General features: G+C 35.8%; 1 protein-coding gene across 3 annotated transcripts in view; it reads left to right on the forward strand.

Moving 5' to 3' along the window:
* LOC126266830 (protein slit) overlaps nt 1-12,736 on the forward strand; it is a 1,561,007-nt gene that overhangs the window by 1,515,737 nt on the left and 32,534 nt on the right. For 2 of the 3 annotated variants that reach the window (XM_049971385.1, XM_049971387.1), the window contains exons 14-22: nt 140-303; nt 3,219-3,369; nt 7,096-7,242; nt 7,349-7,420; nt 8,054-8,125; nt 8,204-8,367; nt 11,459-11,591; nt 11,724-11,795; nt 12,008-12,079. In XM_049971385.1, the coding sequence (XP_049827342.1) occupies nt 140-303; nt 3,219-3,369; nt 7,096-7,242; nt 7,349-7,420; nt 8,054-8,125; nt 8,204-8,367; nt 11,459-11,591; nt 11,724-11,795; nt 12,008-12,079 (1,047 nt within the window). The remainder of the gene's footprint in view (nt 1-139; nt 304-3,218; nt 3,370-7,095; nt 7,243-7,348; nt 7,421-8,053; nt 8,126-8,203; nt 8,368-11,458; nt 11,592-11,723; nt 11,796-12,007; nt 12,080-12,736) is intronic. The other variant, XM_049971386.1, reaches the window with a different exon arrangement.

The following is a 12,736-nucleotide window of genomic DNA, read 5'->3' on the forward strand; positions in this document are numbered from 1 at the left end:
AGGTGCTCCATGCATAGGTCCACTATAGACTATTGATATTAATCATCACTTTCATGGAATGTTTTTCAATTTAATCTGACCTGAGATATCTGACATAGATACTGTTCATATCATTTGTAATGCATTATGCTTTCTGTAGGCACTTGGCTCGGAATCCATTTATATGCGACTGCAACCTGCGATGGCTGGCTGAGTACCTGCACCGTAACCCCATTGAAACATCTGGAGCCCGCTGTGATTCTCCAAAGCGCATGCAGAGGAGACGCATTGAATCTCTCAGAGATGAGAAGTTCAAATGTAAGGGTAAGCGAGCAGACACCTCACTGCTTTGTACGGGTCCTTTCCCTTTGATTACATGCTCACTACCATATAACAATCCTTTCCTCTTGATCTCTCTCTCTCTCTCATACCTTTCTTAATCACACAATCTAATGTAAAATGGTTTGTTTCCGTTCTAATTAATCCTCAGATAATATATTAGTGTAGTTACTGGAACTTTTGAGGGAAATGTAAATACATCTTATTAGCAGATGAAAATGAAAGAAAATCAGTAATTTCCAGCAATGAGATTTTCAAATTTTGATTCAACAAAGTGAGTAAAATTGTTATTCATTTTCACTTATTGTCAGCTTAAAATTAACTTACTTTTTACAGTACATGCCACTGTTTTCTAATGACAATTAGGACAATTATTCTAAATATGCAGCACTCTAGACACAAAACCCATTTCTCACAATTACCTTAATATCTTTCTAATTAATATATCACTAACAGTGGTATGTAATTTAATATAGAAGAAATAATAGTATTAATTCAATAAAGCTTCTGTAGGTAATATTTTATGGTGATTAGCACATATAAAAAAAAGTTAAAATCATAAAGAGACAGAAGGCTGGTCATTACATACCTTCTGGAGGCCCAGCTCTCAGTACCAGGATGGAAACATTTAAAATAGAAAACAGTCCTCATATTTCTCAGTACTGTGCATTCCTTCTCCAGGAGAAAAATAGGGTCTGGTTGGTGGAGGTTGGAAAAAGGCAGTGTGTCAGGGTGGCAGGTCTCCCAGATGCTAGGTTAAGAGGGATCTATATGTTTTGAAGAAAAAGGGAGGTGAAGATGCAGAAAAGATATCAGAGAGAGGAGGTCAAAGATAATATATCCCTAAGCACTGTGCTACCTTCTATTTATAGGTGATCAAAGGCACAGAGTAGGAATGCAAGATCATTTGTGTAGAAAAGGAGAAGAAAATTAAAAGTGAAAATAATAGTGCAATTAAGGAATAGAAAAATAAGGGGAAAGGGAGAGAGTTCAAAAGGGAAAAGAGAAAGTACTTACAACCATCATATTGGAGGTGAAATTGTGTGTTGAAGAGAGAATGGATTATATGATATAGCATATCTAAGGTCCCTACGCTTATACTGTTCTGTGTAGCAACTGGGCACAGGATGTCCCCAAAGTAAGCAATGATTCTGTGTCCATTCATGTGTTCTGCCCATTAGGTGGTGGTCATCTCTATACAGAGAGCCTTGCAGTGAGTGTGTGTCAAATGGTATATATGATGAGTAAATTCACATGTTGCTCTGCCAGTGAAAATGGCAGTGGCAGTGGGTTGGGGTATTGGCCTGGTTTTATTGTGGAATGATTATAAAGGTAGGAATCTTGTCATATGGAGAATCATCAGGGTAATTTGACAAGGATGTTGTGGAGGTTAGCAGGTGGTGGTGTGCGAAGGATATCATGGAGAGAAAGCCTAATTTCAGGGCTTCATTTGAGAAATTCATAGCCTTGTTGGAGTAATCTATGAAGTATTAAAGACCTTTGTGTGAGATATGTTGTTAAAATGCATGGAAGAGGAAATGAACTGACTGATTTGTTTCAGCAGAGGTCCGGGGTAAATGCACTGGATATTGTGCCTCTTCATGGGAAGTGTTGTCCAACCTTCTTGTCTCTTCACAATTTTAACCACTTCCACGATTTCCAGAGACAGTAATAATAAAAAATATATATATAACTTTTATAATGGCTATTCATTATTAAGAGTTATAAATCGTGGCACTAATAGACTTGTAATTATTTTAAATCAAAATTGTTATAACAAAGACCATGACATCATAACTTCACCACTTACCTTAGTAAATGTATAGGATCAGATATATGTTGTCACTCTCTTGTACAGTGATTTTTTGTAACTGTAAACTTTTTAAAAAGTTTAGAATCAGTTACAAACTTTCTTATAATTACTGCTTGTATTATCAATAACAAATAATTCTCCCTGTGGAGAGAAAGTCTCTGGTGTGCTGGTTTCCAAACAATGGGGAAAAATAGTATTCATTGCTCATCATCTATCACAGATTACATGTTAATAAACACTGTTGCATTGTATTTAACTTGAACTTCACTTTACAACTGCATGTAAAACCATTCCCAAACCTTACCTAATAACCGTACATGTTGTGGGGTGCTTGGCTCTAACCTTATATTTAATTTTAGGTGACTAAGAGCTTATGTATGTTGCAACTAATGTGTGTTATACTTCAGTTTTGTTTCAGTAGGTAAGTAAGAGAGATTGTGTCAGAATAATAACTCAGTTGTAAAAATCACTGCCTTTTTTGGTAATGGGCTCTCAAGGTCATTCATCTAAAAGAGCCAATTAATTTTGGAAATTGCAGTGTTGTAGAATACATAATATAATTTACTCCAAAACTAAAAGAAATGCTTCACTAGCCAACATATTTCATATGCATCCTTGCATTTCAATCTGACTTTGTCTTTTTTGATTAGTTTGTTCCTGACATTCAATGAAAGAATTTTCATTTACCACAAACTGAGAATTAATTATCTGTATGGCAACACTGCTTTCAAAACAATTTCAGCTGACAGAGAGTAAATCCTGTTTCTGCTATTTTTGGATCATATCACTACTTCTCACTGGCACATTCATTTCCTGTCTTTATATCCAAGTGTACCAGTTTTTCTTCTTTACCACTTTTTCTTCTTTACCACTTTTTCTTCTTTACCAGTTTTTCTTCTATGTTTTCCTCCAGTAAATAAGTGTAACTTTGATTTACAAAACAAAATAATCATTCTAAAAAATAATAATCATAGTTAATGAAGTACTGAATTGACATAAATCGACAGTTGAATATGCACTTATAATTTTTACAACTTGTTCAAAAAAAAAAAAATTGCTAGTAATATATCAATGATTCTGCTGTCAGGTGTAGAAGAATACCGGACACGGTTAGCAGGTGAATGTCTCATTGACACTGAATGCCCTGCTGGGTGTTCTTGCGATGGGACCCTTGTTGACTGCTCAGGAAGAGGTCTCTCAGAAATTCCTAAAGACATTCCAATGTACACCACAGAACTGTGAGTATATTGTTTCAAGATGTTGTATTACATTGAAGTAGGTTATTTCTAACAAGGAGGAGGACCTTTGTTACACTATTTTTAGTTAAATTCAAACACATAATTCACAAATATTCTGGTATTGGAAAATAAAATCTTAAATACTGTATGTCCCTACTATGTGCGCAAAAGTATAAGTATAGTTAATATGAGGGGTGTTCAGTAAGTAACGCAACACATTTTTTTTTTTTTTTCACTGAAAGAAGCCTAATCTCTGTTCAGTGTGATGGTCTTATGTAATCTTAGTGGGTGAGCCTGTATGCCAACAAGTACCACTCCACTGGTCAAAGTCAGAGCCAACATCTTGCTCATTGGTGAGTTTGTCTGCACTACCAATAGAGACATCTAATTGTGCAGCAAGATGTTTAATTGTGAGCTGTGTGTGACTGGGCAGCAAATGGTAGACTGGACATGTTTGTGCGACTTTGTTGCAATGGTGACAGAAGCCTCGCCCAACAACTCATACGCTTTTGTTCACTGCCCATGTCTCTGTAGACCTTCTGCAAGCACCTACAAATATCAAAATATCAGTGATGCTCTGGTTTTCTGCCAAAAAAACTCAGTGACAGCTCTCTGTTTGGAATGCAACTCCATTGCGGACACATTTTGAAGGCTGTGTATAGGACCGACACCAGTCAGAATTTCATGAAACTATTGGGGCTGAATTGCGAATATTCCATGATGTCCTACAACAAATTATGCTTTTTTTACAACTGAGATAGGCCATGGAAAAAAAGGTGTTGCGTTATTTATTGAATGCCTCTCATATCTGTCATCATTACATAAAGTTTACAGTAATATACGTAACTCACATCACTATGATAGGTTCATTTATATAACAATTTGGTATCACATTTTTAGCTAGAGTTGCAAATCATTGTCATAGGCTATGTTGGCTACACATTCGGAATGCGGCCTGCTGCTGCAGATTGTTGCTGTCCAAATAAGTTGTGATAAATACAATCCAAGACTGTGTTTAATTCTGTACCTAATGTAGAGCTTAACATGAATTCTGTTAGGGGCTAAAATGTCATGAATTTCAGAAAGTTTCATTTTATTTTCAACATTTTAATATCTCCCATCTGACAGTTTTAGTGGCTGCCAAATAATGCTCTCATGATAAATCTTTCAAATTCAAGATCTCAGCTTTGTGTTTATGAGGAGATTACCAAATAATGCCTGACAAAACATGAAATCTGCTGTAGAACCATGGCTATTGTGTAAAGATAATCACAAATAAACACATTTTGAAACTGTCAACAACTATAAAAAAACTAATACCATTCAGATGCAAAATATCCATTAAAAGCAAAATAATAATTGATGTAAATTTAACAGAGCAAGTATCACATTTCTGCAGTTTTGAAAATTATATCTTTTAAAACACCAGAATGTAGAGACAGCAGCTATTATATGGAACAAAAAAATCCAAATAGATCAAATCTGAACAGAAATACCATCAACATTTTATAAAACAATGACAGTACCAACCATTATGTACATTATTCAGACTAGAGCTCTTGGTTCCCTTAAAAGATTGCAAGAAGAGATAAATTAAGCAAACAAAATTATTTTGTTATAATTTTTAGCCTTAAGTCACAGAAACATTATCATAACAGGTTTGATAACTGTTCTCCTGAGACATTACATCTAGTCTGCATAAGCTATCTTCCAAGAGCTACTTATAGTACAAATGACAAATATTCTTCATACTTAATAAATAGAAGCAATATGAGATTTCTTTAATACTTCTCCTCCTCTATTTATTATCAACACACAACTATTTTTCTTTGCAGCATTATTGGCTCGGGAATATCATGAAGAACATTTATATTTTCTCCAGGCAATCTAAAATACTTTTGCAATTTTTGTCTGTAAGAAAAGTTTTTAGATACAGTTGTAGAATGCACAGCATTTTATTTCACAAGACTATGTTAATAGAGGCACTGTTCATACAAGTCAAAATAAATACCTCTCCAACTATTACTGCATGATGCAGTTGTGTCTGTGCTCTTGTTTGAAGGCAGTCTTTGGATACTTCAGAAACTGTAATAGACTAGTGGTGCAAAAACTTCAGGTTATTACTCTGAGTCTATCAAGCCTGTGGCTGTGGATAATGTTGCATAGAAACTATTGTGTGTAATGATTGTCATGTCCATCATGTGTAAAAGAAAGAAATCATGTTACGAGGAAAAAAAGCACATCTCAGGTTAAACAAACGATGTCACAAAATCCTAAGTTCAACAAATGTAGAAAGAAGCATATTCCAAAAACATAATTGGAGTTTAAAATACTTTAAGACTTTAATGGTGCAATGAATAAGTAACAGAGTACTGATTCATGAACTAATAAAAACTGTACGCATTTTCTTGGTGTGTTAGACAAAAGTTGAAACAAGGAATTCCAGGAGTATGTTACTCTTATTTATGAGACAGAGCATAATTGTATAAAAAATTGGCAAAGAATTTGTGAACCTTCAAAAATTTATGAAGGCAGAAAAGAAAGCAAAAAATACATATGTTACTTGTGAGTATTTTTTGAGTGAACAGATTATTGAATAACAGCATGCAAGCAACGCTTATACAACAAAGGTGTACTATCATTTGATTTATCAAGACATTTACAGTTTAGTGGGGAAAATCATCTTCTGATTCAAAGGGGGCTATGACAGTGCAGCAGGGCAAGATGACAAATCTGGCAGAGTCCAGAGTAGTGGAGCACAGTTGTAAACAAGGTGCAGCAGTGCCAGTGACGAGATGGTGGCATAGTGTAGCTGGTTATTGTTTGCTTGAGGTGACTGCCCAGAGAGAATTGACTTCCACCTGTTCTTCGGCTAGTTATACTGCCATCTTCACAATTCACCACGGACCAGCTTGGGTGGCTAGCAGTTATTGCCTGTTGTTGTGATGCCACTACACATATTGCATCCATGCTCTTTACTATTGATGTATCTTTATCTGTTGATGGAAAAGATATAAAGATATATCAGTTACTTATGTCTGTTAACTGATAGTATAGTTTGAAAAACCAGAAGCTACAGTTCCAGCTAATCTTCTCCATTTTTCATCAATCACCCTGATATTCTGATAGTAATGCCCAAGAGTTGACAACCTGTGCATAATAAAAAGGTTGAACATTCACAGAAGTGTACCTCACTTCTCTATCAGGAAAAAGTACTTCTTTTGCAGATAAGACATAGTAAAAGTAGTAAAAGTCAGTGTGCACAATTCTAGCCAGAGCATCTGAAAGAGTAAATGACAGAAGAGCAGAATCAGGATAGCCATTTAAGGATTTAAACCCCTTCCTCCAGAACAATACCTTCAGAATTAATAATAATTCACTTTCTATAAGTTGCAAATTTGAAAGAGAATTCATTGAATAAAGCAATAAATTCAAACTCTCTGTCATAAAGAACAGTTTAATATCTTACAATAAAGAAGTTAAATCATTTTGCGAAAAACTGTGCAGGTGTTTTGACTGTGTTAGTAACAGGATTTTTTTTTTCCAAAATATGATGTCTTTACATTAGAACTGCTACATTGTTCTCCATTTCTTAGAGAGCAGACTCTTTGAATTCCACAGATTTAAATTGCAGCTCACTTCACAAAATAATCAGACACTTCCTTAGAAGTAATGCAAGTCAGAGTTACAAGTAGATATTATAATTACAGTTTTTCTTTCTTTCAGGTTGCTGAATGATAATGTAATCGGTCGAATAAAATCTGACGGGTTATTTGGTCGATTACCAAATTTATTGAAAATTGACCTGAGAAGAAACCGAATAACAGGAATCGAAGAAAACGCTTTTGAGGGCACGGCACGGTTAACAGAGTTGTAAGTGTGGTTTCAGTTACGATTATTTGCAAGAGATGTCTACTTTGTCTGCAATTATTTCACAGTCACATTATTCAATGCATGCATTCTTTCTTTTATGTTATAGGTTGTTGTCAGAAAACAAAATTAGAGAAGTACATAACAAAATGTTTACTGGCCTCAACAGTCTTAAAATTCTGTAAGTATTCAGCTTGAATGAACTACAACAAACATGTTGCAGTGAACTGTATTTTTGTATTTACTATGATGTAATTTCTTATATACTAGTTATATTTGTAGCTGCTCTCAAAATCTCTGGTACAAAAATTGTATATAACAGATCAATATCACGTTTGAAAACTGAAATAGTTATTTCCATGGTTTCAAAAATTGAGAATTGTTGCTGTAAGGAATTGTCTTATTAATTCATTCTTACTTTTTAATACAATTAAAAGTGTACTTACATATTTGATATGCTTAAAATGTCTTCTGTGCACTGAAGAAAAAATTCTTAACTAACATCTATAATATAACAGAACAGTAAGTTTGCTTTCTTCCTAATGAAATAGTTCACAGGTGAAGAGCCAGATGTCATTGTCATACAAGCATAAAATTTCAGCAAGCAAACTGGTGATGGAAAGCTGTTGTGGTTGCTTCCACATTATTGTGCCCACTGGACAGTAACATCTGGACACTCATCTGTGAACTCTTTCATCATGAATTATGCCAGGAGAAGCTGACAAATTACGTTCTATATTTGTTGCTTTAATCTGATGAATTTATGTTAATTGTTTATACCTATTCCTATTTATAACTCATACTTTCCTTGCAGGTCTCTGTATGACAACCAGATAACATGTGTGATGCCTGGCTCATTTGATTTCCTCACATCACTCCATACTCTGTAAGTAACTGAAAAATAGTATCTTCTTACAAAATGTTACATTTCCTCTGTTTGCATTTCAAATGAGTATAATTACAGAAATCTGCTGTCAAACCCGTTCAACTGCAATTGTCATTTGGCATGGTTTGCGGAGTGGTTAAGGAAGCGAGATCTCAGCACAGGCAGTCCCCGGTGCCAGTTGCCACTGCGTGTAAAAGATGTCCCTGTTCATGAACTGCCACAGCATGAATTTAAATGTACTAGTAAGTACAAAAATGACTGACTTTGTGTGTGTGTGTGTGTGTGTGTGTGTGTGTGTGTGTGTGTGTGTGTGTGTGTGTGTGTGTGTGTGTGTGTACTATACAGCAAGTGATTACCTTTACCCCTTATGTTATTTGTGTTCACCCCTCCCACCCATACTTCTAGTATTGAATACAGTACAAGTAAATTTATAGTTGAAAGGCTATTGTGATGAATGAATGCATTCTAACAGATATGAAAACAAAAACAATAAAAGTCAATGAGACAATACCTGGCAAAGAAAGTAATCAAATAATCAAATAAAAGCTACATCAGTGTTAGCCAAAAAATTAAACAAAAGTGTGACATGTTGCCAAGAAAATAGTGCTCTAAGACACATTTATGAAAATGTATTTTTCATATTTTTGGGCTGAATTCAGAACACTTTTTCTAGGTAATCTGGCATGGAGGTCACTAAATACCGAGATTCAGTGATTGAACATTTCTGCTAGCTACATGGCAATTAGTGTGTGTCATAAAATGGTATGACATGTACTAATGTAATACTAATAGGACTCATTATTTATAGACGTTTATATATTCTCTCTGAAAAATGCCTTTGTAATCAAGTACACATTAAGCTGCTATCATCAGACAAAGAGCTATTATATACTGAAATTATCCTTTCAGAGTAGTAGCTTTCTTACTGATTTACTTTATTAAATTTGAATAGTGTAAGTGTGAATAGCATTAAGCTATATACTGATAGTTTATTGTTAAAACAGTACTCAGATTCTTTGACATATTTGTCTCAGGCTAATGTATACCTTAAGTCATTCCACATTTCTGAACATTCTCCTTCTTGATGGGATCTATGGAACACAAGAATGAATGAATGAATGAATGAATCAACTGAAGTTTTTAACACTGAGCACCATAACACACAAAAGATGTGAGAAGGCCTCAGTAACATAAACATAAGTATTAATAACCAAAATGACAGGAAATAACTACACGTAGCACATAAGTTTAGGAATGCATTTGCCTGTTTGTGTGGCAAATAAATGAGAACTTTTGATTGTTTTCTTAAATAATATTTGAGAGAAAACATTAGATAGCACTTATAATGCCTCTCCATGTATTGTGACAGAATACATAATAATTAGGACACTAATCTAACTACTACATCATTTTTGAAGCTGTAAGTCCTTTGCTAATCCTTTCTTTGTGCTTGGTTTAGGACCTAATGTTATGAGCTGACAGTGATGAATCAGTTTAATTCTAGGCACTGAACTGAAAAGTGTTAGTGATCTGTGGTTCAAGAGTATTTTACAGAATGATGGTGTGGCCATGAAACTGATTTCTTAAATGAAACAAAATACTTGAAGAAACAGCAAAAAAGAATTTTTAAATACATGTGAGAAATATGATACAATACCAGAGAAGGAAAGTTGCTACTCACCATATAGCAGAGGTGCTGAGTCGCGATAGGCACAACAAAAAACTTCACACAATTATAGCTTTTGGCCATTAACGCCTCTGTCAGCAGTAGAAAAACACACACACACACACACACACACACACACACACACACACATGCGCGCGCTACTTGCACACACGTCTGCAGTCTCAGAGAACTGAAACCACACTGCAAGCAGCAGCACCATTGCATAATGGGAGTGGCAACTGGGTGGGGGTAAGGAGGAGGCTGGGGCGCGGAAGAGGAGGGATAGTATGGTGGGAATGGTAGACAGTGAAGTGTTGCAGTTTAGACAGAGGGCAGGAGGAAGGTGTGGAGGGGGGTAAATAGCGAAAGGGAGAGAAATAAAAAACAATTAAAAGACTGGGTGTGGCAGTGAAATGATGGCTCTGTAGTGCTACAATGGGAACAGGGAGGGGGCTGGATGTGTGAGGTCAGTGACTAACGAAGGTTGAGGCCAGGAGGGTTACGGGAACGTAGAATATATTGCAGGGAGAGTTCCCACATGCACAGTTCAGAAAAGCTGGTGTTGGTGGGAAGGATCCATATGGCACAGGCTGTGAAGCAGTCATTGAGATGAGGGATGTCATGTTTGGCAGCATGTTCTGTAACAGGGTGGTCCACTTATTTTTTGGCCACAGTTTGTCGGTGGCCATTCATGCTAACAGACAGCTTGTTGGTCGTCATGCCTACATAGAATGCAGCACAGTGGTTGCAGCTTAGCTTGTAAATCACATGACTGGTTTCAGAGGTAGCCCTGCCTTTGATGGGATAGGTGATGTTAGTGACCGGACTTGAGTAGGTGGTGGTAGGGGGATGTCGGGGACAGGTCCTGCATCTAGGTCTATTACAGGGGTATGAGCCATGAGGCAAGGGATTGGGAGCAGGGGTTGTGTAAGGATGGACGAGTATATTGTGTAGGTTCGGTGAACAGGGCAACACCATGGTAGGAGGGGTGGGAAGGATAGTGGGCAGGACATTTCTCATTTCAGGGCACGACGAGAGGTAATCGAAACCCTGGCGGAGAATGTGATTCAGTTGCTCCAGTCACGGATGGTATTGAGTTATGAGGGGAATGCTTTGGGGGAGTTGGTGGAAGACTGGAAAGATAAGGTGCGGGAGATTTGTTTTTATACAAAGATGGGAGGATAATTATGGTTAGTGAAGGCTTCAGTGAGACCGTTAGTATATTTTGAGAGGGATTGCTCATCACTGCAGATGCCTATCACAACTCAGCATCTCTGCTATATGGTGAGTAGCAACTTTCCCTCTCTGGTATTGTTACATTCCAGCCTGGATTTTCCATTGTTTGAGAAATATGATAGCCACACATTGCAGTTATTTCTAATAACTGTAGTCAAATCTAGACTTTGGCATACACACTTTACTTCACAAAAATTCATTTCATTGAAATATGCATGAAGATGTGCTGTGGAAGTTATTTTAGCTAGTTACTGAATTAAAATAAATGTTTGAATTGACAAAGCCAGCTGCCAAAAAAATAAGTACTATGTTGGTCTGAATTGGACATAACTGGTAATTTTTGTAATCTGCTTATTTATACTGCAGTTTATTTCTGTGACTGTCTTTGTTTGTTCTATTGTTCCACTGAGGGTTCAATATTTTCTTTTCAGGTGATAATGATCAAGGCTGCCTTGGAGATAACTATTGCCCCCCAAAATGCTCTTGTACTGGTACAGTTGTGCGTTGCAGCAGGGTGAAGCTAAAGGAAATTCCCAAAGGCATTCCACCAGAGACTTCAGAGCTGTAAGTTACTTCATTAATTATGATACAATTTGCGGCTGATATGTTTTCGTGAACCCTTTTCCTAAATACCCACAATCCCATACCATTTTGCTTTTGGACATGCAGGTCAATAACGTCACGTGTTTGTTGCAGGTATTTGGATGTCAATGAAATTCAAATGATTCACAGAGAGCGGCTGAGTCATCTAAAATCACTGACCAGATTGTAAGTTCAGAGCATCAACCTTCTTGCAAAACACATAGTGATAATCCTAACATTGCAAGAGTTGCCATTTCCTAACTGTTTGAGCAGTATGAAAGTGAATGTTAATGATTTAGTCCAGAGACAGTTCATTGTAAGAATAATGAAACTGACTTATTTAAGCTCATGTACACAAATATTCTAACATACTATTTTATTTTTTGTTTGTTTGACAGGGACCTGAGTAACAATCAGATACAAATTTTGGCAAATTACAGTTTTGTCAACCTGACTAAACTGTCTACCCTGTGAGTATATTTTATTTTAAGAGTACAGAATTTTAGAAGATGAAAATATTGAATATTCAAGTGTAACATGCAACAACATTGCTCCATTAGCTTGATGCACAGAAGTATAGCAGTAAACACATACAACAGAGTTTTTTTAGCAGAATATTTTAGTTACATCACAAGGCATTGTGTTAGAGAAAACTTTAAAATGCATTTGAAAAATATAAAACAGTAATCTCAAAACTGCGACTCAGAGAGGAAAAGCATCATAATTAAAAACCATGTTTTGAGTATATGTTACAGAATCACTTTTTATCCAAACATAAGTATAGAATCCATGCACTAAATCAGTATTGTATTAATACTTGCAACAATTTTTGTGATGCCAAAAAATTATTTTATTCACAATTAAATAATTCTCAAGGTGGATGTACATTGCTAGCTTAACAGTCAGGATTTTTTCCATTTCAGTTTTTGTGTATTCAGCTCCTAGGAGTCTCAAGCTTATATTAGTTACTAATTGAAATAATTTGTATTTGGAATGCAAAAATATTTTTTTCTCCTACATTGTCTTGTGCTATAGGAGCAAATATAAAAGATGTCGTTTCCCAGGTATCTATCACTGTAAAAATTGGGCTGAAAAGTTTTCTTCTTGAAAAAGAATGATGTAATTAC

The sequence above is a fragment of the Schistocerca gregaria genome, chromosome 4 (genome assembly GCF_023897955.1).
Source record: "Schistocerca gregaria isolate iqSchGreg1 chromosome 4, iqSchGreg1.2, whole genome shotgun sequence".
Taxonomy (NCBI): Eukaryota; Metazoa; Arthropoda; class Insecta; order Orthoptera; family Acrididae; genus Schistocerca; species Schistocerca gregaria.